Genomic DNA, 26,013 nt, shown 5'->3' with positions numbered 1-26,013 from the left:
TTATCTATTTGCCAATTTGGGTCATAATTACCGATCTAAGCTTTTATCGCGAAAATGATCGTGCGGCTACCAATCAGGGAATGATAGTAGAATTTATATTATCCTTGCTTAGATATTAGTTTCCTACAAAAACCAGCATGGGAAATATGTCAGGTTTACTATGGTACATGGTGGTTTTTACAGCTAGACATGGTTATGCACAGCCATTAGGCTACGGTTATAGCAAAAGGGAAGGAAATAACGGGAATAGTAATGATTTGATGACTGTATTCTTGTTTTCAGTGGTGACATTCAGTGTGATGGTGACGTTTTTTGGAATAATAGTTTTCGTAGTTAAAAGACGGATTAGGTTGACAGAAAGAGAGATGATCAGAGAAGAAGAAAACCAGGTATATCTTGAGTTAGATTCGGACGAGCAGGAGCTATATTTCCAGTCAAAGGAATACCTCAACAACAACCCCTATGTGAGAGATGAGTTGACGTTGTCGCAAAATTTGGCAATACAGGAGAAAGGAGTGAAGGCGTGGGAATTTGTGAAAGATCCTATGTTGGCAAATAATGATATGATGATTTTGAACCGCTACGAGATCACATTTTTCAAGAGGTTTGAGTGCTCGACGCAAACAAACTTGCCAATACCGATGAAAAACGACGTGTACTACTTCGAGAGTAAGATGCACCATTTGCCACACCCAGAAGATACAGTGGTATCTATTGGACTCGGTATTAAGCCATATCCGTGGTTCAGATTACCAGGACGACACGCGAATTCAGTGAGTTATGACTCAGATGGATACAGGCGCTATAATCAGCCATTCAAGATCACCAACGACCCTCAATTTCCTAAATTCATAGAGGGCGATGTGATAGGGGTTGGATATCGTGTCAGAAGCGGAACGATATTTTTCACTAGAAACGGGAAGAAAGTGAGTGAACTGAAAATTGGGGGCCATATTAAGAACTTCAAAATTTTGCATAAGGGTCAAATATTTCCTATCATTGGTGCTAATAATTTATGCTCGGTACATGTAAATGTTGGCCAAATGGGTTACGTGTTCATAGAGGGTAATGTGAAGAAATGGGGCTTTGGTCCTCTTGAAGGGAATGGTCCGGCACCACCAGCATACAACAAATTTAATGCAGATATTTTACTTGAAAGATCAGAGATCGATGACCTGAATGATTTAAGCGATCGTGATGATGATTTCCCTCCTAATTTCTGGGAAATCAATCCTATCGATGATGACGATATGAACGATAAGTACAGTTATAATGCATACAGTGACTCCAATTCCAATCATGAGAGGATAACTTTAAATAGCATCCCTATAAAACCCCCTTCATATGATGGGGACCATGGGCTGACTGAAGACATAAATAATGGTCTGTCTTCCACTGAAGCCCACCCCACTCACGATAACCACGAATCAAATGATGCAAACGACACAAATGACGCAACGCCTGATAGAGACCCCGATAATAGTAGATAACAGGTATATATCTATGTTTATACCCGTTGATTGAATATATCTTAGCGCAATATAATACAGCAATTTGATTTTGTAATTAGAACAATATTCCAGTAGTACACTCTATCTATGCAATTTGCTTATATTTGATACTAATATTGAAAGAAGCTCTAGAAACCAACTATTTTATCCGCGCCTAAACAAGATTTTAGTCTATATTAAGACCTAAATTCGGTGGGATGTTTAGCTGAAATGTGGAGCATTTTTATTCTTCATTCTACAATAATAATTGCACCTTTACATGATTCTTGTGCATCGCTCCTGTCCATTTCTATCGCGGTAACACGGCCTTTGCTTTAGGGAGCTGAAGCACCCTAAGTTCCCGTTAGTCCCCGAGAGTGACTTTTGTTGTGTGCCTTCTATAACCTCAGAATATAATGCTGTTCACTGCATATTGGATTTCGCTTAATCATTTCGGCCCGCGGGCAGTAAAGATTTAGGCGATTTAGTACCCCATAAATAAGGCATTAATAATTGGTTTTAGTACTAATAATGTTTGCTAATGGCAGTTGCAAGCTTGTAACCATGTATACCAATATACCATTGTAATATTCCCCCAACAATATTCCTATTTCTCTAGATTTTTTGGTATAGACTTCACCACAATTGTATTAATTGATGAGAATTTCGCACCCTATTGCCGTATAATGAAGTGAAGGGTTCCAAAATGCCATTGACCTGGGTTACTAATATATACTAGGACGCATCATGATACAAACTGACGTGCGTTGGTAATATAATCATTGCATGGTTAATGTGTTAAATTCTTGGTTTTTTAATCATGTATATACAGAAAAACCGTTATTGTGGAGAGATTGTATTCCATCGGAGACATTACAAAAAGCAAAAAAGTTAAAATTTAAGGGAAACCCCACAAGTGGAACCCTAGTATATAAAGCACTAATACTGCAGTACCAAAACGGTTGGCAAGATAAGGGAAATTATAGAATGATGCAAAAATATACGTGTGTTCCAATTTGCGAGTACGAGGTTCTGATAGTAACTAATGGTACTGTTTCACAAGTAGAAGGTAAATTAAGCAAATTAAACGAACAGAATAACGATGAAATACCTTTGAATTCAAGTATTACATATCTTAAGACTTTTAAAGAATTAATAGAATATCTTAGTTTTTATAAAGACAAAGATAATAATAATGAAGTAACATATACTGGAAAGATAGTCTTTATGTTTTTTAACGGCTTAGAGTTCGTTCAAGATATTATATGTGATGCCATTGATCACTCACACAAGTGTACTGCTACTAGAAACATACCTTTAGACTACCACATGAGTTCAATGATCGATAAAGTACATGATTATAACGCTAAGAGTCAATCTGTGGAAGTATTGCAAAATGCATATTTTTATTTTGATTCCACTGTTATGTCTGATGATTCGGACTTCAATATGATAGTTTCAATAGTGAGGGACATATTGAAGAAAACTAATTTTATGGTAGGTAGGATTCGAGGTGTTTATATTGATGATGAATACTTAGAGGGAGAAAAGGCATTCGCTGTAAGCAGTTTGTTGAGAAACTATCCTAATATCGAAACGTTGCATTTATCCAGCAGGAAAACTATAATGATGAAAGATTTAATTGTTTAGTCACAATTGACATAGGGGCGTGTTTGATAATGTTTTCAACCTGATTACTATTGTAATTTATGAAAGTTTATGATATTTAAAAGAGTTGATTGAGTTTATATTTTAATTAATTACCTAAGATTTTATAATTTGTAGAGCTTAAAATGCTTATAATATCTCTCATAATTTAGTTCCAAAGTCTACAAAAGTTCTCCGTTAAACGGGAAGCTATTACATTCCTAAGTATGAAAACGTACATTTTTATCATCAAATCTAAGTAACTATTGTCTAACCAACAAGAAAATGGAATTTTATTATTGGTCTAACTTGACATAGTTCGCAGGGAATAATCCTACTTCACCACTACTGGAATGTTTACCTGACCACCAGTCTTCGTCAATAAATTCAATTTCAACAATCTTATCGCCTTCAGCAAAACTTATTTCATTATCTTCATCTTTTTCATAGTCGTATTCAGCAGTAGCAGAAGGACTCTTTTTATCATCAACAGAAGAAGAAGGCACAGATGAAGCTTCTGGAGCAGATGACTTCTCAGCATTAGTTGAAGATTCTTTTTTAGGATTATTTTGTAATGAAACGTAAGATGCTGGGAATAAACCAACATCACCCGTTGTAGAATGTTTACCAGACCACCATTCTTCATCAACAAATTCGATTTCAGTGATCAAATCACCTTCAGCAAATTCAATTTCATTGTCTTCATCTTTTTCATAATCATATTCTGCGATGGCTGTAATCACTTGAGATTTTTCTTCAGTTGGCTTTGAAGGAGCAGCAACGGCTTCTTCTTGTTTAGGTTCCGTTGTTCTTACCGGAGGTGGAGGTAAGTTGCGAGCTGGTAAAGAAGGCACAGGTGTTGAGGGTTTTTCTTCCTCTTTTTCTTCTTCTTCTTCTTCTTCTGGCTCTTCAGGTCTCGGTGGTAAATTTCTCTTTGGTGGTGTTGGTAACCCTCCAGTTGATGGTTTTATGATTGGTGGCTCAAAAGGCTTATCATCATCATCTTGTTCTTGCTCCTCTTCTTCTTCTTGTTTCTCCTCCTCTTCTTCTTCTTGTTCCTCTTCTTGTTTGTCAGCTCTTGGAGGTAAGTTTCTTTGCGGAGGTGCTGGGAATCCACCAGTAGATGGTTTGACTAAAGTTGGCTCTTCTGTTGCTTCAGAAGATTCTTCTTCGTCATCATTAACAGAATTCTTGGAAAACTTGTCAACTAACTCAGAGGTCTCATTTTGAGATGTATTGTCTTCAGGCTCAACAGATTTATACTGACCTCTTTTTTCAGCCCAAAGTTGAGCAGGTGTCTTCCCACCTTCGGCTGCAAAATTCCTGGATAACCCACCAACCAATTTATCCTTCTTATTGTCATTAGAAGAGCCATAACTAAACGCAGGCTTCGAACCAAATGAAGGACCCTCTGATGAAGTATTTGCTGGACTAAAACGAGATGCAACAGAGTGGTTGACCTTAGGCTTAGGTAAAGAAGTCAATCTTCCATCAGACGTGTCATTGCTTTTAAAGGTTTTCATTCTTTCAGATAAGGACTTTGGTTCATCGTCATTCTTTTTAGTTTCGTCGGACTTATCTTTTGAGACGAATGGCTTTGGTTGCGAAGAGATAGTATCAGATTTTTGCTTTCTCAATTCAGAAATATCAACTTTAGTTGGCTTATAAGCAGATGGAACATCTTCCAAAGGCTTCTTTTCAAAATCCCTTTCTTCAATTTCCTTTTCATCTCCCCATCCGTCATCATTGCTTGAAGATACAGCGGCAGGCTTAGGAATGATTGGTTTTGGGGTAATAGGAGCTATTGGCTTACCTGTACTTTTAGGAACCGATGGCTTGGAAGGCGCTGGTTTTGGAGCTGACTTAGCAACAATCGGCTTCGAGGCAACTGGCTTAGGAACTGGTTTAGACGAGCTTTGAGTAGAATATCTTGCACCAGCAGCAGCACTAACTCTACGTAAGAACTCGTCAGCATCCAAGTCATCCTGGTCTCTAGCAGTTACTTGGACATGATATCCACTTAATGCGTTAGAAACATCAGCAAAATTGTTTGCGAATGATAATCTTGATTTCGCCGGTGCATTATCTGGACACCACCCAACGAGCAAATTCTTTGAAACATCTGATCCTGGAACAATCACTCTAGCTAAGCCGAATTGAACATTTCCATCTTCAAAGTGTTCAATGAATTCATCTAATGAACCATCCCCGCTTTCACTTACTTCTAAACTAGAGTTTTTATCGACGGTATAAACCACGTAGTTAAAAGAAGGGTCCCCCCTAACAACTTTTTCGTAAGCTTCTTTAATTTTTTTAGAATTGGTAGACAAATCAATCTTCTCCATTTTGAATGATATTTAATATATAACTAGTAACAACGAGTATTTCCAGTCAATTGGTCATAAACTATAGGTATATATTCCTTGACCCTGGTTCAATTTTTGATCTTGATCTCAAGCGTGCGGATGCCAGATTTCACTTTACTATGAACAAGGTAGGCCCATTTGGCTTATTCACACAACTACGATCATGAATTAGAGAAGATACCTATCCCTGTAGAGCCTGTAGTATTTAATAGTATTTGGATAGATTAATTGCATGAAAAATATTTCTTGTATGGTACAATAGCTCTGTTAGCCATCGGACTTAATAGACTGGTCCTTTAGAGAGAAGCAAACATTGTCTATAGAATGGTTATTCATCTATCTAAGTGTACATTAAGATCCTTTGCTTTGAATCACCTTTACTTTTGAATTATGTTGTCATTATCTACATGCGTCATTCGGATAAGGATTGACTTGATATACCGAACTAATTTTGTTTATTATCTATTGTACAAGAAACTCGACATTGAGCCTACTACTCACATTGAATTATATTACACCGGGTCCATCTAATTGTGTTTATCAATGGAAACAATTACTCACTTGACTAGAGCAAATACGAGACACCACATCATAAGGAAGCCCGCAACATTACTAGCTATTCCATCAATAAATACTTCATGTAGTGGCTTTCTGAAGAACTCTTTGACCCTCCCTTGGCAACAGATCTGGTAAAATACCAAGTTTGTGAGTGTGAAACCTATTATATAGAACAAAAACCCGTAGACAGATTCCAATGTTAAAACACCGGCACCCACTCCCAATGCCAATGCCATAATATCATGTACGTGTTGGAGCTTCTTTTTATTGGCTTCTATACTTGCAATGTAATATATTGTTTCTGTTTCACTCATTGGGAATTGGGATATTACGATGTATATGACTATAGCTGGGCTGAACTAAAGTATTAGTGTTATAATTTTGATATTGACTGTCTGAAAAATCGGATGCGCACAATTGGTAATTATGGTGGCGGACTAGATTATATAAAGAAGGAATCAAGTCTTTTACATGTACAGTAAATGAAATAACAAAGGATGCCTGATACACTGTCCAACTTGAGAAAGCTTAGGAGGTTCTTATTTGATATTCCTTTGAAGTCGAAATTCAATTTCACTGGTGAAGTACGGAAAGATATTAGAAGAGAATTATTTTTGGCAATATCTAATAATGGGGAATACTTGGATTGGTTTTTTCCAAATGCATTCAATAGCCAAGGTCAAGATAGAAATAGTGTAATAGAAAGGATAGACACCGAGTTTGAATGGCTATTTAGTAATTATTATAAGTCTAATCTTTGCGAATCAGATTCCAAGTACAATATGCATAATCATGATGCATTCCATTCCAACCTGCCTTGTGCAAGGATATTCCGTAAAGGGGAACCAATATATAGATGTTTGACATGTGGATTTGATGAGACTTGTGCATTGTGTTCAGATTGTTATGATGCTGAATGTCATGAGGATCATCAAGTTCATATTACGATCTGTCAACGAGAGAATGGTGGTGTATGTGATTGTGGAGATCCTGAAGCTTGGATTAAAGAGTACTATTGTTGTTATGCATTAAAAGACAAAGAAAGTTCAAATATGAGGAATAAAGAGATACCCAGCGAATTTGAAGAATCATTCCTCAGAACGCTAGAGATTCTATTGGATTTCGTTATTGACATTATAAGTCAGTGTAATTCACAATTCAATGATATAGAAGATTCAGAAAGCTATCGTATACAACTAGATACAAATTTCAGCAGCTTGAACCCTACTAAGTATGGGTATGTGAATGCGAACATCGACAATTTTGATAAATACAGTGATAAATATTATTTGATGGTATATAATGACCAAGTAAGACACTATAGAGATGCAGTGCAGAGAATCCATTTGGCCAGTAGAAAAGTGCCCCAGTTTGCAGTCATGGTTGCTGATAAAGTTCAAAACTATGGAAGAGCAAAGGTTATTAGCTCGAGCGACATTAGCTTATTGAGGGAAAGACAAAATATTTTAAAAGCAACAGGTCTTGCAACGTGCATAAGGAACTACAGGGACGTGTTCAGGGAAGACATGTGCAATGAGATTTTAATTTGGATTAATGCTTTGACTGAAAGTGAAATGTTTAAAAGCCATAACAGGGCAAAGGATTTATTCTGTAAAGCTTTTTGCGGTAAATGGAATATTGGGTTGTTGAATTATGCCGATCACAACACAAATTATAAATATAAGGTTGGTACTTTGGACCAGTGTTTAAAGATACCTAAAATTCCATCAAATATGTACACTATGTTTGGGGTATACGATAAGACTTCGCAACCTCACTGGAATTTCAAGCCTTCAAAGTGGGAGTTGCCAGATCAATTATGCAATGATTGTGAATATAATTTATCGATTGAAGACTATCTTCCTCATAAAAGTCACTTGGGCTCAAGATTGCAATATTTTATTTATTTAGATATCAGATTTTGGAAATCTATAAGGGTACTATTGCATGATATGTATTCAAGTTCATTAATTACAAATTTGCATTATAAGAATATTATTTCTTGTCAATATGTGGATATTTACCCCGCAGTCGCAGATATGTTTTTAACTACGGACAGAGAGCCAGAGCTAAACGTTATGTGTACACTTTCCACACAATTGTTCACTTGCCCATCAAATTCTACTTCAATAGTTCGACATGGAGATTTATCAAGAATTTTTGCATCAATTTATGGTTTTCTTACTGTGGAAGAAATAAAATCCCCTGAATGTGTTGATATATCTCACGAAATTTCAATGAAAAGTTTGAAGAATAGAAGATGGGGTCAGATATTTTTTGATATTGGTTATATTTTGAGTAGAAGCCGTGACTCAAGGTCAATATTTACGAGCAATATTATCCCAATGGCCTGCGATATTTTGGCTTTATTTCAAGGTAGACCAGTAATGAAAAGGGAAAGTAAGAATCACGTAGAATATGAAAGTCCAGACTATACTGCATTCTTTCACGCTATTCTGGTTATCTACCAATTCGCTGAGTATATTGCACGTAGCCTTGATAATTTAAAAGAAATGCATATTAATGAGAGGAGAGATTTGTCGAAAAATGCAATCGACTATGTGACAAAGTTTTTATTGAGGCTAGAAAGCAATGATTATCCGGGATTAATTGATGAATATGTGGATATAAATATTTCAGATGAGAAGAAGTATTGTAAAGAATTAATTGACGGTAGCTTGGTTCAAGAATTTTTCATCGACAGGGAAAAGGTAAGCTTTTTGCACCCCATTCATTCATTTTTGTCTTGGCTTATTGAACTATCTGACTTAAAAACTCCAACGGAAATCAATGAAGTAATAGACAGTGCCTCTACTGCTTACAAAAACAATGCTTTAGTGTCCTCAAAGACGTTTGATATACCAAATCCATTAACTTCGATATTTGAGTACCCTATAAGAACAATTGTTCTAATGTCGCAAATAAAATCAGGGTTCTGGGTGAGAAATGGCTTTAGTGTTAGATCTCAATTACAACTTTATAGGAATACTGGACTTAGAGAAAGAGGATATTTGCGAGATTTATTTTTAACTCAAGTATTCATAAATTCTAGTAGTCCAAACCTTGTCTGCTATTTGTTGTTTAGTCGTTGGCTATTGCTAGATGGATTTGTGAAAGAAAACAAACAAGACAATACAAGTTTGCCTTTAGATGAATCGAAAAATTTATTAGCGTATGACCTGAAGACATTACCTTATATGATAGAGGAAATTTTAAGTTTTTTTGTTCATATATTAACAGAGGATCTTTACCTATGTGGTTTCAAGAATGAAATAATAAATGAGATGCGTATAAAGAATGAAATTATTCATAATTTATGCTTTGGTCCAATGAATTATACTAAACTTTGTTCTCAAATACCAGACCATATAACAGCAGAGAAAAGATTCGATCTTATTTTGGAAGATATTACTATTTTTACACCACCTAGTGGGTCCAAAGGTATTGGAATCTATAAATTGAAGGATGAATATTTCGACCAAATTAATCCCTATTATTTCAATTATACGACCAATACTAAGGATGACGCAATTAAGTTTGTTAAAGATCGTATACATAAGAAGACTTGCGTCCCAATATCAGAGGTAGTTATATCACCAAAACTGAGAAGCTGTGATGAATTGAGTGTTTATAAAAATATTGGAAACTTCTCTGTATCGTTATACTTCCGTGATTTTTTGATTAAAACTCTCACCTACAGTTCAAATGAAGATGCTGATAAAATCGATATAATATTAGAAACTACGTTACATTTGATACATATTTGTTCACTTGAAGAAGCGATAGATATCGAGACTTATGGAAGTTTCTATAATAATTTTGTCTATACATCCGATAATAATGATGTATCAATTGCAGTTTTGTTATACAAAATTGTATCTGATGGTAAGTTTAAAGACCATCATGCCAAGATTCGTTCTATATTCAAAGTATTTGAAGACAAGTATCACAATTTGAGTAGTATATTGACTGATCAAGTGAATAATTTTGATCCGTTTAAGCTAGAGATAAATACTCATCAAGACTCAAATGAAAACGAATTTGAGAGAAAAAAGCGAATGGCTAAAGAAAGACAATCTAAGCTTATGGCAAAATTTAAGAAACAGCAATCACTGTTTCTATTGAAAAATAGCTTTGAGGCTACCGATTGCAGTGACACTGAAATGGAAGGCTACGAAGAAGAAGATGCTGGATGGAAATTTCCAGAGCCACGTTGTTTGCTTTGTCAAAATGCGTCAGAAGATGCTGGTCCATTTGGAATAATAACATATATTTCTAAGTCTTCGGAATTCAGAAATGTACCGTTTGATAACAATTATTGGTTTTTAAAATCATTTTCGGACTCTCAAAATTTAGATGCAGATGGAAACGAATTCGATGAAACAAATTACAATGAAAATTGGAAAAAATACATAAAAAAAGTGAAAGATTCAAATGTCATTGGTCCCGGATTTCCACATAGAGCCCATGTCGATAGCAAATTAGTCTCTCTGAGCTGTGGCCATGGTATGCATTTTCAGTGTTATATGAATTTTTTGAACACTAACCACAATCGTCTGAATCAAATTACCCGAAGTGCCCCAGAAAATACAGAACATAAAGAATTTCTATGTCCTTTATGTAAAGCAATTAACAATATGTTTGTACCTATCTTATGGACATCGAATAAGAGATCACTCACGAAGTTTTTAAAACCAGCAAAAGATCTCCATCCATTTGAAAAGTTAGAATCTCAAAACATCCATAATATGGATTGGTTTGAGGCATTTACAAAAACGACTAATACTGATATTGAAGAATTCGTAAATTTGACACCTGCGGCCAAAGAAATGATAGGTCAGAGTTCCGCTGTTAACGCTACTTCAAATCAACAGCATTTTAGAATGCTTTTGTCTAATATGTTTCAGATTTTGTCTTTATTAACGTTTCCACAAATTCTAAAAGCTGATTCAACAACTTTATTGGTGAATACTATAAAATCTACTGAGATTGAATTGAGAGGTGTTGATTCTAATGGTGAACTCATAATCAACCAATTGTATAATAATTCATTGATAAATTTAAGAACATTGAATGAGTTTCGAAATACGAGCTTGTTAATGAAAATAATGAACTGGATTCCTACTGCCAATCCAAAGTCTGATGCGTACGTTAAAATTTTGGCAAATATGTTGACTTTATCTTCGGATATATTTAACTCTTCCATTTTGGAACGAGATTTTTTTGAAGTGTTGGTAAACATATTTCCATTACATACATCGGGCTTTTCTTTTAATTCTATATTAAGATTGTGCTTCTTGGGCCATGTTATCCAAAATCTTTTTACTATTACCACTGAAATATTAAAACAGGGCTTCTACAAAAATGAAGATTATTCTATCCTTGATATCCCTATAATACCAAACATAAGCGAGGATATATCAATGGCTATGATTGGTCTTTTCAAACAAATCAATTATTTCTCAGGCTTCACACAATTTGATGAGGAATTTATTAAAGACTCCAAGTTTGGTAAAGTTATCTATTCAATGCTAATAAAAGCATCCACTCCATTTTTGAGAAGAGCTGCTATTTTCTCTTTCGTAAATTGTGCCGAAATAGATTCTATTGAATTCAGTCAATACGATAGGTACACTAACGAAGCAGATAAATTATGCTCTTTTATGCATATAGATAGTTTGGAGGTGCTTTTACGCAATATTTGCCTCTCGGAGGAAGCTAGTTATGAAGCGCAAAAATTCAACAGCTTCCTTAATTCCTTGAAATCGTTGAAAATCTCCACAATTGAAAATCTTGATATGCGGAAAGCATTAGAGTATCCTGGTATCGTAAGATTAATAGACTTGCCTGAGAGATTAGATCATTTTTTTACTAGATACTATTACCTGGACAGATATAATAACCCTCACATGTCCATTTTCGATCCGGCGATCTGTTTATTTTGCGGAGAGGTAGTAGATGCTCAGAAATGTGCTGTGGGAAATAATGAAGGTCAATGTACTACACATTTTATGAAAGAGTGTTGCAATTCAGTTGGTTTATTCTTACTTCCTAAGGAACGTTGTTTTCTTTTAATGCATAAAAGGGGAGGCTCATTTTATAATGCACCTTTTTTGGACCAACATGGCGAGTTAGCAGGAGATGCAAAGAGAGGAAAGACGCTTCATTTGATGCAGCCAAGATATAATAATTTCATTAGAAACATATGGCTCCAGCATAATGTGTCTAATTATATTGTTCGAAAGTTAGACAGTGTAATGGATGCCGGTGGCTGGGATACTTTATAGAAATGTCATTATTACAGAACATATATATCTTTAAATGACGACATAAATATAATGAATATAATTAACTATATATATAAATATATTGATCACCATGCACGGTCTTCATCAGTTGCAGGACGCAAAAACGTACCATCATCCTCATCTTCATCAATGTCCTCTTCATCTTCACTGATACCTATGTTGATCGTATCACCCATATTTTGCTGAAGCCTAGACCCGAATATACTTCTAGTAATAAATCCATACAAACCTTGATTTAACCAAAGCTTATTTAAATATTGATACCTGAGATTATTCAAGTAAGCCTTGCCAGAATTTCTAGGTCTTTTTACTTCACCATGCTTTGTAAGGTAGGGCGCTGGAACAGTGATAAATATCGGACTAGTTCCAATATGTGTTGCAAGTTTGAGGTTGTTCGTTCTAGGATGGAAGTAAATAGCAGTGAAACTGCAACAACTTGTCATGTGTGTGAAATGCTTGGAAGCCTTAATCTTTTTACCACAACTCAAACAGACAATATAATCAAAAATTCCTTTTGTAGAATTATCATTGTATTCAATAATACACAGATTGTAATCATTAGGCAAGTCAATCAATTTGACAACCCCAGGATAATCGAGAGCAAGTATTCCACTGTCCATATAATGTGGAATTTTTGCATTTAAGACAATATCAAATATTTTGCACTCAAAATTGAATCGGTCTTCATTTGTAGCAATACCTTGCACCAACTCTTTCATGGTAGGCAAATTTAGTTTTTGGCACAATACATCAGATGAGTCAAGATATGACTGACCTTGTATTTTGTTTTCAATATCAGAAAAATTAGGGTGACTATCGTGAACATTATCTCCTCTATTGAAGGATGTTAGCAAATCCTGGAAGATAGTAATTTGTCTCAAAAATGGTAACATACATTTTTCAATACCAAACCATAGAACATTAATCAAAGATGTTGTTTCAGCATTGAAAAGTGATATATCAATCTGATTTTCGTATGATTCAAGAATTGTTTGCATATTGTCCACTTCATTCGATCCTAGTTTAGACTGATGATGTGCACGAAGTATATGATAATATTTAATATCTTTGTTAACCATGCGCAACAATGAATATGTACATATAGTGAATAACTTAGTATATCCCAATCTTGCAAGCGTGTTTAAAGATTCATCAGTTTGAAAAAACAACACAACAACTTCGTTAAACACACTATCAAGTATTTTATCAGAATTCCAAAAATCTTGATACTCGAATGACAAATCAGCATCTGAGTTTAACAAAAATGGAAGCTTTCTATTTTCAAACAAAATGGCTCTGCATTGAATCAAGGATTTTATTAAAGTTTTTGACGAGGAAGGAATTTCGTTCAAAAAATTAGAATAACTGCTATTACCCCCAATTCTTGTTGCAATTTCATTCATACGAATGGTATTTGCTATTAAAAGCGAGGAAGTTTGTAATTCATCAAAATAATCTTTCTTTTTGTTTGAACTAACTGGAGGGTGATTAGCTTTAATTTCCGATAAGAAATCATCAACTATAGGTTTAAAAAGCTTTCTCAAGACTGAATCATCTGTTTGATTCACAATTTCATCATTGATAAGGCCTTTTACGAGTTCACCAGATTTTGTTACACTAGATGACGAAGTGATCTGGTTATACCTATTATTAATTGGTGGGTCAGAGATAACACCACTATCATTGAGACCACCCCCATTGTTTTGCAGAAGGAAACTTGGGACAAAAAGATTACAAAGGTTGCGACATAAGGGACAAGGGTAATATTTCAAATTATTTGCTGAAGATTTGTAACAGTTATAATGCATCCCATGACCGCACGTGGATGTAACTCTACCCTCAAGGCTTCTATTTCGTTCTTGTAATTCAGAATTATAATATTCAAAACCATCACCATATATGCCATTATTACTAGGTGAAGCTTGATCATTCCAACTTTGGAATGCCAATGAGAAATACGGAGTATTATTTTCCGGTAATTTCCAGAAAGTTGAGCAGGTAGTTACACTTACTAACAATCCAAACAAATCATCGGTTGATTCTGCTTCACCACAAAGAACGCACGTACGATATTCAATCCTTGTATCTTTGCTAGTTTCAATTACTTCCTCTGAACTTTCTTTGGAAGCAAATTCGACGTTTTTGGCCAAGAAGTTTTCACGCTGTTTTGCAAACTTTTTCATAACTTTCTTTTTACGTTCTTCCGCTAACCTCTTCCCTTTTTCAGAATCTGATTTCAGTGAGCCACTTCTCTTTCTCTCATATGCTTGAATATAGCTTTCCCCAAAACAGTCCACTAAAGATTCAGTAATTCTAGAGTCTTTAGATATAAAACTATCCAATAAGTATTCCGCCTTTCTCACCACATTCTTAGACATTGTTGTTTCAGACACGGAAAGCAACAAATTGCAAATAGGAATGCTGACGAACAGTTCATTCAAATAATCAGATCCATGTAATAATTCATCGTCCTTTAAAACTGCATGAATCAAATGCAATAAATGTGGTAAATATGTTTCATCACATGTGTCAATTGATACTTGCAAATATTTATACATCAATTTAGCGAAATCTTTTGTCTTCGTGAATCCTGCTAGCTTTCTATTAACCAAATCATTCTCCAATTCTGTTATATGAGGTATTAATACTACCTTTTCTTCCTTTATATTTTGTTCCATTGCTATATTTTTTATTAAGTATTCAGATACGGTTTGGAATTGACTTGTATCCAAATGCAAACTCAAAGGGTCTAACTTTTCAAAGTAACTGGATTTCAATCTATATATTCCCGAATCAATCAAACCAGTTGGTGGCTGATAGTCTGCACATTCATTCAATAAATCATCAAATTGGGGAAGTTCACTAACTTCAATATCTACTTCACTTCGTAAGGAAGAATAACTTCTTGGTTCATCACTCAACGCATAACATATTGCCTGTCTAGCCTTATGCAAGATCCTTTCCTCAGCCGTCAACTTAATGAAGTTTGTTCTATCTGTGATCAAATTATAAATGAATACGATGAACTTTTCAGAAATAGAATTAAATCTATCCTCATACACTGTTCTATCATGATCGACCTCATTCAAATACCATGGCAAAAGTTCCCATCTATCTAAAAAGTTAAACAAAGTAGCTCTTGGATCGTCGAATATGGCAGCTAGTTGATTCAAATGGCAATCACGGAAATAAGCCAAATCACTCATTAAGGAATCAGTATATAACGATGCTTGCCTTGATACTGAAATACCGTTTCTGATCCAAAATCCAATTTTGACTTGCGCGCCTAGTACTATACTTCTTAATGATACATCTGATATCTGTACGAATGGCCCCTTCAACAGCATAAAAATATCTTGAAGATCTTCAAATCCTTGATATTGCAACAAGTATGACAAAAAAGAATTCACCGGATGCACAAACGAAACGGGTTGTTTACTTACACGAAAATCTGTAATACCTGGAGCATTCCATATAGTTTCTCGGAGACACAAGTAATCAGTAATAAACTTGACACCCTCTCTAATTAGCTGTATGTTTGAACTCTTACAACTTGATATAAATTTAGTAATGTTAAGAATAGGAACTGAATATTCTAGGTGAACGACAAAATCCAAAAGTTCCCTTTCCACATGCTCACCATACTTTCTTTCAATAGTCCAATATCCTTGAAAGTTTCTCAAGAAAAGTAATAACATGACAAGGTTATTATGCGTAAGAAAATAGTCAAGCTTGTTAACTTCGAGGTTTTTGTCGACTAGATAGCAAATATCACGAATACCTCTAATGATAGCTCTTTTCTTGGCTCTATATGTTAATGGATGCCCCCTTCCAATTTCAACAAAGTTGGGTAATAGAGTATACATGTTCCACTCTGAAGAATGCTTTTCTATAATATCAGTAACAGGGCCTAGTATAAAACCAACCTTACCATCTCTTAAGATCTTCAGAACACTAGTTGGACACGTGAATAGTTGAGTAGTTATCTCACATAATGAATTCAAGTGATCTTCACGATCTGAAAGTGCCATACTTGTAATTAATTGTGGGTATATAGATACGAGCTGATCACAGAATACTTCTTTCATCCTTGTATTTGCGAGTATTGGGGGAATAATCAACGCTGGTAGCTTTTTTCTTATAACGCAATTGAATCTGATTTCAAAATCCAACAAGAATTGTAGTCTAGAATTTTGTTGCTTATTAAGTCTTGAATCAGGTGTCAATATCCCAGATGTTGTTGACTTATAGCTAGCCATTTCTAGAGATGGCTTCACACTGGTTTTCCCGTAATTAACGAACTGTCCATCTATCAACATACCATTTTCAAATAACATTTTGAGAGTTTCTTCTGTTGTCTCTTTGTATCCAGAATCAAGAAACTCAGTAATGATCATTGTAGGAAAGTTCTTAGCAAATTCGAATCCAGGCTCTAAAAGTAGATCAGCTAGATATTGTTTACTCAGTTCACGGAATTCAACATGGCCTGCGAATTCTGTAATATCAACTAACCAATTAAACATATATTGAACAATGGTTTCTCTCATATAGTCTCTTGCACTGGTTATAGTGGCAACTAAGCCATCTACCTCTGCTAATTTCTGATACCTAAGTAACTCAGTATAGTCTTTACTCTCCCGTAAAACACATCTACCAGACGCATTAATATCCGATGCAATTTCATGAGCTCGAGAGTAGTTCACACCAACTGCAGCCTTGATCGCTTTGGTAGCACTAGGAAAGTCATGGTGCTCATCATTCCACAATATCAAATACCACAACGAATCAGAATTATTATCTGTAGCACCACCATATCTTTCACTCGGTAATGTCGAATAGTCAGATAAAAATTTAGATGTGAATTTACTACCACTTTCATTGATGCGGTCATGTATGTATGGCAATGTTTGTACTGAAAAATTGGTCACATCCAAAATATAGTCAAGACAAATTTTTATGGTCTCCCGTAAGGCCTCTGCAAAATCTGAAGATATTCTATCGCCATCTGTATCATTTTCTTCACCTACTTGGCATTTGCAAGTAAGTGGATTCACAAAAGCTTCCGGGTCGCCACAGTCACATATTCCACCATTATCTCCTTGTGATAAGTACATATATACATTATGATCAACATGATCGTCCTTATTGAAGCAATGAACACATAATACACACGTATCATCAAATCCACACTGTTCACACCTATACACTGGTTCTCCTTTCTTGAATGATCTGGCGCATGCTTTATCTGCTGGATGGCTGTACGAAGACTTTAACTTTTTGTTAAAAAATGGCTTTCTTTCTATAATCTCTGTTATAGCGAACGAGTAATCTTTCAATGAATCTACCTCTTCCTCATCAATCATAGGGAATAAATCTTTCAAATATATTCCTTCATTCGTAGCAGCATAGTATAGCGCTTTGAATAAGTTTTGGCGAACTGCCGTCGGATGGCTGAACTCCAATTTCGACGGTAAATTCACAACAAACTCCCTTAATTTGTCTAAACCCATTATAACTGAACCTGTTGTATTCACCGAAGTATTTAATATTAAGCAATTATAACCCATCCTAGAAAGATCTTTAGATCAGTTGCACAATTTTATGGGTTTATGATTATCCTGCATATTATAAATATTACACAAACAGGATTTTTTGGAAGAAATAAATATCATCTATGACTCTAAGAGATCAGTGAAGCATAGACTAGGATAGATAAAGATGTCGGTTATTAGTGACCCTACTGAGCAATACAACTTGATTACCAAAAACTTGCAAGAAGTTTTAAATGGAGCTATTATTAAAAATGTGTTAGAAAATGAAAAAAGACCGCTCAAGATCTATTGGGGAACAGCGCCAACAGGAAAACCACACTGTGGGTACTTTGTGCCTATGCTTAAGTTGGCTCACTTCTTAAAGGCCGGATGTGAAGTGAAGGTCCTTTTGGCAGACTTACATGCCTTTTTGGATAACATGAAGGCACCATTGGAAGTTGTGAACTACCGTGCCAAATACTATGAATGTGTTGTGAAGGCTATTTTGACCTCTATCAACGTTCCAATAGACAAGTTGATCTTTGTGGTTGGATCGTCGTACCAATTGACTGCCGAATATACTATGGATATTTTCAGAATGTCCAACATTGTTTCGCAAAACGACGCCAAGAGAGCCGGAGCTGACGTTGTCAAGCAGGTGGCTAACCCATTATTGTCAGGATTGATCTACCCATTGATGCAAGCCTTGGACGAAGAACACTTAGGTGTTGATGCTCAGTTCGGTGGTGTTGACCAGAGAAAGATTTTCGTGTTGGCTGAAGAAAACTTACAAAGTATCGGATACAAGAAGAGAGCGCACTTGATGAACCCTATGGTTCCAGGATTGGGACAAGGTGGTAAGATGAGTGCTTCTGATCCAAACTCCAAAATCGACATTTTGGACGATCCAAAACAAGTCAGAAAGAAGGTCAACAGTGCATACTGTGCACCTGGTGAAATCGAAAATAACGGTTTAATCGCTTTTATCGAGTATGTTATCCAACCAATCCAAGAGTTAAAGGCCGAAAAGGACAACGTCTTCAAGTTGGACATCGACAGACCAGAGAAGTATGGTGGTCCAATTTCGTACGACTCGATTGACGAATTAAAGACTGATTTCGCTTCCGGAAAGTTGTCTCCTGTGGACTTGAAGTCTGGTGTTGCTGAAAAGATTATAGAATTATTGGCTCCTATCAGAGAATCCTTTGAAGCATCAGAAGAGTTCAAGGAAGCTCAAGCAAAGGGTTACCCAGTCGAACAACCTAAATCTGAAAAGAAAGTCAAAAAGCAAAAAAATAAAGGTACCAGATACCCAGGTGCCGGTAATGCTAAAGAAGGTGTTAATGCTAAAGAAGGTGGTGATGTTTCCAAGGTGTCTGAACAATTGGAATCAACTAACATAGAGTAGATAGTATATTTTAATTGATAAACGTATATTTGATATGTTTCTGTAAAATCGCTTATGTAATCGGTATAATGAACCAATCAACAACGCTTGAAAAATTGTGCACTCTACAGTAATCAAACTCTGAAAAGTATTAACAAATTGATTCTATCAACTGTTTAAGTCGAATTTTACAAAACAAAAATATTAGAATGGTATGTTATACTATAGAATAACTAAGTTAAAGTCGACAATTGACAATTGTTGATATGATATATTCTTAGATTTTTTCCAATAACTTTCAGTTACTGAAGGTTATTAGATGCGAAGTATTTTGAGTCCAAGAGGAAAGCTAGCAATTGAAATGATACACAAGTGATGAAATATAGATGAAATATAGATGACAGAAGCATTATAAAGGGAATCGTTGAAGAATGGGGAAAATAATATTGAAAACAGACAAAGAGAGCACTTGAGAGTCAAGTAGATGTAAATTTTCATTAGAGAAAGATTTTGTTTATCTAAAAGAATATTCGTCAGGGATTAATCATATTACAGATTCGTGGGATTATATCTCGCTGATGTTAATGAAGAATATAGCATAACCTCTTGAGACTCTTGTATTTGTGAACATCAACTTTGCAAGTGCAGTATACTAACGATATTTAGTTGTCCGCTTTATTCAAGAGAAACTCTTTTTACGTTGCTACTATTCTCGGTGGTGCTTTTGCCTTCCAAGGTTTTTTTGATGTTGGTGTTACCGCATGGTACGAGAGACACAACCAAGGCAAATTATGGAAGGATGTTAAGGGTAAATTTCTCGATGGTGGTGACGATGATGAAGATGACGAATAAATGATTTAGCTTCACTATAAAAATTATTTACTTTACAAGCATCACAATAAGAATGTTTTGGACCATAGAATGTTTTGGAAAGGAAGAACCTCAAGACTGTTACTTTGATTTTGTATTTTTTCCATTTTGATTTATTTCATATCCTCTTCTGGATTCCACTTAGGTTGGTTTCATGGATTTATTCTTGTTGCAATTTCGTCTTTATTCTTCCTTCATTAGATCTTAAAATTTCTATCTATATTTATATATATTAATGGCATTGTACACTGAAGACTACTTGTAGATATTTTCACGTGATGGATGAATATATTAGTTGATGCTTATAAAGACCTATAAGGACAAATTAACCGCTTTACAAATACTTGAATCATTAACAAAATGGCCGTTATCAATCAGCCAGCGAGTCAAATAAAGCTCACGAATGTCTCCTTAGTGAGAATGAAGAAGGGTAAAAAAAGGTTTGAAATTGCATGCTATCAGAATAAAGTCCAGGACTGGAGGCTGAAGGTTGAAAAAGATCTAGATGAGGTGTTACAAATTCCCCAAGTGTTCTTAAACGTATCAAAGGGGCAAGTAGCAAATAATGCAGACTTATTGAAGCACTTTGGCAAAACTGACAGTGACGAAATCATTTTAGAGATTTTGGAAAAAGGTGAAATCCAGTTGAATGAAAAAGAAAGATCAGCCAACTTACAACAAAAAAATAACGAGTTTTTAAATATAATATCAACCAAATGCATTAACCCTAAGTCGAAGAAGAGATACCCACCATCTATGATTCAAAAGGCCTTGAATGAAATCAAGTTCCATTTGAATCCAAACAAACCCACTAAGTTACAGGCATTAGAAGCAATTAAATTGCTTATAGCGGAACAGCTTTTTCCTATTGCAAGAGCCCAAATGAAGGTTAAGATTGTCTTAGTGAACAAAGTCAAAAAGCAAATCTTTGAAGACCACATTTCACCTCTTATTGATAAAGTTGAGGACGAAAACCAAGAATCTAAATTTTACGAGTGCATCTGCATCATTGATCCAGTAAATTATAGGACTATTGTAGACTTATTACAAGGAGAGAATGCTAAGGTTAAAAAGGGTGAAGGCTCTATTGAAGTATTGGATATGGCTGCTATAAAGGAAGATTAATGCGACTGAAACCAAATCCTTTGCTCTACTATGGCAAATTAAAGCGATAGACATGGCTATTTCATTCATTATGTGCTTTCATATTTCATATACCATTATGTAGACTATACTTAGCTGTTATAGATAGCCTTCAATAAAAGCAATATAGAGCGTAAAATAAATACCTATAAGCGTAAATTTAGTCCCTCAATAAATCTCATTACATCCCAAAAATTTTTCAAGCGTATCATGGTCTTACTAGTGATAAGGTACTAATATTGTTTGATATCAAATAAAATGTCTATAACTTTACCATCATTACCAGCTGGTAATACTGAAGCATTCAAGCCAGTTGCTAAGTATTCGCCTGCTACACGTCGTCCAATCGAACCGGTTGGTCGTTATTTCTTAGCTCATGCTACCAGAACCTTAAGAGGCCACACTTGGTCCGAATTCGAAAAGTTGGAAGCTGAAAGAAATGTTAAACAAGTTGAAGAAAACCAAGATGAAGACATTGGTGATGAAGAACAGGATGCAGAATTATTAGCTATCGATCCAAGAGAATGGAAGACCGCTGATTTGTACGCCGTTTTAGGTTTATCCAAGTTAAGATTCCGTGCCAACGAAGACCAAATTAGAAGAGCTCACAGAAAACAAGTCTTGAAGCATCACCCAGATAAGAAATCTGCCTCTGGTGGTTTAGAACAAGATGGATTTTTCAAGATTATTCAAAAGGCATTCGAAATTATGTTGGACCCAACCAAGAGATTACAATATGACTCTGTCGATGAAAATGCTGACGTTAAGCCACCAGCACCAAAAACCAAATACGATTTCTTTGAAGCTTTCGGTCCAGTTTTTGAAAGTGAAGCCAGATTCTCTAAAAAGCAACCAGTTCCATTATTAGGTACTTTAGAATCTACTAAGGAAGAAGTTGACGCATTCTACGGCTTCTGGGGTAAATTCGACTCCTGGAAGACATTTGAATTCAAGGATGAAGATGTTCCAGATGACACTGCAAACAGAGATCACAAGCGTTATATCGAACGTAAAAACATAGCTACCAGAAAGAAGTTGAAGCAAGAAGACAATAAGAGAGTTATTGACTTAGTCGAAAGAGCATACTCAGAAGATCCAAGAATCAAGTTATTCAAGGATGCCGCCAAGAAAGAAAAGGAAAGAAAGAAGTGGGAAAGAGAAGCTGGTTCTAGACAAGCTGCTGAAGAAGCTGCTGCTAAAAAGGCTGCCGAAGAAGCCGCTGCTCAAAAGGCTGCCGAAGAAGCTGCTGCTAGTAAGGTCAACTCCAAGAAAGCTAAGGAAGCTGCTAAGGCTGCTAAGAAGAAGCAAAAGAGATCTATTAGATCTGCTCCTAAGGATGTTGAATACTTCGGTGATGCTGGTAAGTCCGCTGATATTGATGCCGATGTTGAATACTTGATTGAGAAGTTCGACGATGCTCAATTAGCATCTCTTGCAACTAAGGTCACTGGTGCTAGTGCTGATGCTGTCAAATCTGCCTTCAACGAAGTCACTGCTGAGTTGGTCGGTGCTGGTAAAGCCGAAGGAGCATACTTGAAGTACTTCTCTGCCTAGTCTATCATTAACTACGTTATTTATTAATTTTAGATTCTGTATGTATATAAATACATCTATACATTAACATGATAAAATCCTTTACATTCTTATTCGTCATCTTCATCGTCAGAAATCTCAATTTTCTGCTTCAATGCATTTCCCTTTAAATGGTAGTGCTGTTTTCTCATTTCCTCGAACCTCTTATGTTTCTCCTCTGCCGTCTCTGCTGGGTTCTCTTCATTTTCTGGTTCCTCCTCTTCGTACAGAGGGTCCTTAATCACCTTACCCCCATTAAGTGACGACCCCTTATCCTCGATGTTATCGTATTCTCCACTTCCCAATTCAAAATCTGGAATCTCTTCCTCGTCATCCTTGTAGTATTCCCCTTCCGGATTGAACCCTCCTTCGTACGGCGTCTTTGGTTCATCGATTCTCATCGTAGCACATTTCTCTTGCTCCGTCTTATACAAATTCACCTCGTCCCATTGTAGGTGATCGGACAGTTTCTCTTCATGCGATTCATTACCGTCGTCATCATTTTGATGTGCTTTAGCTTCAGCGATCTTAGCTCTTATTTTGTCTCCCTTCGATGATTCTGATGCCAATTGTGCATTAAGCCTAGTATTCCTAATAACTTCCTGACGGTCTAATCTGTCAGCTCTAGATTCAGAACTTTCACTCACTGATTTATTTCTTAAAATACCTCTTGGTTTATCTTCGGACATTGCGTATATATATGATATTAAATCCTATCTGATTAATTACAATTGATAGTTAATGAATGATCATGGGGTTCCTTATATAGAATCAAAAATTTAATCACGAGCGCAAGTTTTTGCCAACGAAAGCCTCGAAACATTTTCTTGATTTATAAGTATTTATGATTTAAGAACGAATTCGTAGTGAATAATCAATTACTGTATTAAATATAAGGCGCCGGTTGGATATTTACAGTTGATTTGGTGATTATCGGAACATATTTGGAAGTTAGTTCATTTTTGCATAGACTTTGGTGCTTTTTTAACAAAGAAATACTCACGTATTGATCATATATACACATTTTAACGCATCAAGTCACAGAACATAAATACATAAAAGTCGGGATTATATCTTAGTATGGGACAAGTTTTCAGTTTTACCAACATATTTGGTAAACTATGGGGGATAAATAAGGAAATTCGAATTTTGATCCTAGGATTAGATGGTGCCGGAAAAACAACGATTTTGTATCGTTTACAAATGGGGGAAGTTGTGACTACTAAGCCTACAATTGGATTCAATGTGGAAACGTTGAAATATAAGAATTTGACATTGAATATATGGGATTTGGGTGGCCAGACATCTATAAGACCTTATTGGAGATGCTACTATAGTAATACGGCGGCGGTGATATTCGTGGTTGATTCCACTGATAAGGAACGTATCGATATTGCATGCAAGGAGTTACACACGATGTTGAAGGAAGAAGAATTACTTGACAGCGCATTATTGGTCTTTGCTAACAAGCAGGATCAGCCGGGGGCCATGACAGCGGCAGAAGTGTCCCAAGCGCTCAATTTGACTGATTTGAAGGACAGAAGTTGGAGTATTGTTGCTTCTAGTGCTATTAAAGGTGAAGGTTTAACTGAAGGGTTAGACTGGTTGATGGACGTTATTAAGGATGAGCAATTATAATATTAATAGGCCATATCTAATTATATTTCTTCATAGAAATTTATTTAATAGAAAATGAAAAAAAATACATACATAAGTCATTGAAAAGCACCTTTTATCTACTCTTTAGATTCTCTTTCTTGTACTCTTTGTAATATAGTTTTAATCATTTCATTTCCTACAGCATTAGCTTCTTGGAACATTGGTTGGAAGAAGGCTTGCGTTTCTTCGAATTCCTTTTTATATAGCTTAAAATTTTCGAATGATATGATACTTGCCCATGTTCTAGCAGCAATTGTGAATTCTAGGTCATCTTGTCTAAATGTTACATCTTTAACCGCATCTTCTATGCATTCGTCCAATAAACCTGGAGTGCAAAATAAGTATTCGGTAACACCCAAAAATATTCTGAATAATGGAGTAGAACAAATAATATGATCGTATGGAATTATGTCTAACTTGAACCAACTGTCCACTATTGACAATAAAGATAAATGTGAGTTTGCTTGTCTTCCTCCTGGCGGTACCTTGCTCAATGAAAAGTTTTGTAAAAGATCATCATCCAACAACAAATTATGATCCGATATATGCCTGAATACACTTTCCTTGGCTTTGAATAATCTTGTTTTCAATTCTTCCTTTTTCCCTTGAATCATTAATGTGTACAATTCAGTCACTGAACGTGAGTACTGAACGATCTGCTCATGAGCAGAAGGGTTGGTTATAGCCAATCCCGCGTATACATGCCATTTATTAGAAAATATTCTTAAGGATATATTCACTTTTGCATTCTCCATTCCTCCTACCCATCTTGGTGTTTCCCAAGGGTACTGATTAATTGACTTCCATGCTACACCCATTGATAAGAACGCTGCATGCGTAACAGCCTGCGTATCAGCCGTAATTTTATCATGTTTTTCTGCAGATAAATAAACCACTTTTGATTTCAAACAAGACACCAAACATTCGACAAGTCTAAAACTTTCATCTGAGGCCCTATGCTTTATCAACACTAATGGCTGGCCGGTGGTGTTAACGTTTGGCCCATGCAATGAATGTAATGACACGATATCCGTATCTGGAGGCAAGTTTTTCTCGAACGCCTCAATCTCCGGTTGCTTACAGGATGTTTGACCCCCAACTGTAGCTCCGAACTTAGTAGATTGACCATAAAGCGAAACGATTTTGTTGATATTTTCAGCTTCAACACTATAAATTATATAGTCTGAAATACGAGAAACGTAATGTCCATTCAATAATATCTCAAAGTCCTCCTTGGCAAATTTGGCCTTCGTTTCTTCAAACAAATCTTCTCTATCACATCCAACTACTTTCCACCCTGCTTCACTGAATCTTCTTGCGTACAAGTATCCCATATCACCCAAACCAATGATACCAATTGTTTTAGTTTTTTGAAGTTTACTAACTTCTACATCAGTTACTTCAACCATGTTTTTTAATTATTATAGATCTCTTGACTATATATTGAGGATAGATCTCTATTATAGATTTAGCGCGATTAAA

General features: G+C 35.6%; 12 protein-coding genes across 12 annotated transcripts; 7 read left to right on the top strand and 5 right to left on the bottom strand.

Moving 5' to 3' along the window:
• Nucleotides 1-146: 146 nt before the first annotated feature.
• On the top strand, nt 147-1,490 carry AC631_00695 (uncharacterized protein; the record flags this gene model as incomplete). Its single annotated transcript, XM_015609525.1, has 1 exon — nt 147-1,490. The coding sequence occupies one exon, from the start codon at nt 147-149 to the stop codon at nt 1,488-1,490; it is 1,344 nt and encodes a 447-aa protein (XP_015469658.1).
• Nucleotides 1,491-2,276: 786 nt separating this feature from the next.
• Nucleotides 2,277-3,140, top strand: AC631_00694 (uncharacterized protein; the record flags this gene model as incomplete). Its single annotated transcript, XM_015609524.1, has 1 exon — nt 2,277-3,140. The coding sequence occupies one exon, from the start codon at nt 2,277-2,279 to the stop codon at nt 3,138-3,140; it is 864 nt and encodes a 287-aa protein (XP_015469657.1).
• A 293-nt stretch (nt 3,141-3,433) lies between these two features.
• On the bottom strand, nt 3,434-5,482 carry ABP1 (Abp1p; the record flags this gene model as incomplete). The annotated part of the gene is made up of 1 exon (XM_015609523.1): nt 3,434-5,482. One exon carries the CDS (start codon nt 5,480-5,482, stop codon nt 3,434-3,436), a length of 2,049 nt encoding a protein of 682 aa, XP_015469656.1.
• A 578-nt stretch (nt 5,483-6,060) lies between these two features.
• AC631_00692 (uncharacterized protein) lies at nt 6,061-6,297 on the bottom strand (the record flags this gene model as incomplete). Its single annotated transcript, XM_015609522.1, has 1 exon — nt 6,061-6,297. One exon carries the CDS (start codon nt 6,295-6,297, stop codon nt 6,061-6,063), a length of 237 nt encoding a protein of 78 aa, XP_015469655.1.
• Nucleotides 6,298-6,558: 261 nt separating this feature from the next.
• On the top strand, nt 6,559-12,348 carry AC631_00691 (putative ubiquitin-protein ligase; the record flags this gene model as incomplete). Its single annotated transcript, XM_015609521.1, has 1 exon — nt 6,559-12,348. The coding sequence occupies one exon, from the start codon at nt 6,559-6,561 to the stop codon at nt 12,346-12,348; it is 5,790 nt and encodes a 1,929-aa protein (XP_015469654.1).
• An 86-nt stretch (nt 12,349-12,434) lies between these two features.
• On the bottom strand, nt 12,435-17,879 carry UBR1 (E3 ubiquitin-protein ligase; the record flags this gene model as incomplete). Its single annotated transcript, XM_015609520.1, has 1 exon — nt 12,435-17,879. One exon carries the CDS (start codon nt 17,877-17,879, stop codon nt 12,435-12,437), a length of 5,445 nt encoding a protein of 1,814 aa, XP_015469653.1.
• Nucleotides 17,880-18,087: 208 nt separating this feature from the next.
• Nucleotides 18,088-19,308, top strand: TYS1 (tyrosine--tRNA ligase; the record flags this gene model as incomplete). The annotated part of the gene is made up of 1 exon (XM_015609519.1): nt 18,088-19,308. One exon carries the CDS (start codon nt 18,088-18,090, stop codon nt 19,306-19,308), a length of 1,221 nt encoding a protein of 406 aa, XP_015469652.1.
• Nucleotides 19,309-20,517: 1,209 nt separating this feature from the next.
• Nucleotides 20,518-21,282, top strand: AC631_00688 (guanine nucleotide exchange factor; the record flags this gene model as incomplete). Its single annotated transcript, XM_015609518.1, has 1 exon — nt 20,518-21,282. One exon carries the CDS (start codon nt 20,518-20,520, stop codon nt 21,280-21,282), a length of 765 nt encoding a protein of 254 aa, XP_015469651.1.
• A 276-nt stretch (nt 21,283-21,558) lies between these two features.
• Nucleotides 21,559-22,854, top strand: ZUO1 (zuotin; the record flags this gene model as incomplete). Its single annotated transcript, XM_015609517.1, has 1 exon — nt 21,559-22,854. One exon carries the CDS (start codon nt 21,559-21,561, stop codon nt 22,852-22,854), a length of 1,296 nt encoding a protein of 431 aa, XP_015469650.1.
• An 89-nt stretch (nt 22,855-22,943) lies between these two features.
• Nucleotides 22,944-23,561, bottom strand: AC631_00686 (uncharacterized protein; the record flags this gene model as incomplete). The annotated part of the gene is made up of 1 exon (XM_015609516.1): nt 22,944-23,561. The coding sequence occupies one exon, from the start codon at nt 23,559-23,561 to the stop codon at nt 22,944-22,946; it is 618 nt and encodes a 205-aa protein (XP_015469649.1).
• Nucleotides 23,562-23,952: 391 nt separating this feature from the next.
• ARL1 (Arf family GTPase) lies at nt 23,953-24,510 on the top strand (the record flags this gene model as incomplete). Its single annotated transcript, XM_015609515.1, has 1 exon — nt 23,953-24,510. One exon carries the CDS (start codon nt 23,953-23,955, stop codon nt 24,508-24,510), a length of 558 nt encoding a protein of 185 aa, XP_015469648.1.
• Nucleotides 24,511-24,608: 98 nt separating this feature from the next.
• Nucleotides 24,609-25,940, bottom strand: TYR1 (prephenate dehydrogenase (NADP(+)); the record flags this gene model as incomplete). The annotated part of the gene is made up of 1 exon (XM_015609514.1): nt 24,609-25,940. One exon carries the CDS (start codon nt 25,938-25,940, stop codon nt 24,609-24,611), a length of 1,332 nt encoding a protein of 443 aa, XP_015469647.1.
• Between the last annotated feature and the right edge of the window lie 73 nt (nt 25,941-26,013).

This window comes from Debaryomyces fabryi (assembly GCF_001447935.2).
Source record: "Debaryomyces fabryi strain CBS 789 chromosome Unknown contig00008, whole genome shotgun sequence".
Taxonomy (NCBI): Eukaryota; Fungi; Ascomycota; class Pichiomycetes; order Serinales; family Debaryomycetaceae; genus Debaryomyces; species Debaryomyces fabryi.
This window is presented reverse-complemented; position numbering and strand designations above follow the sequence as displayed.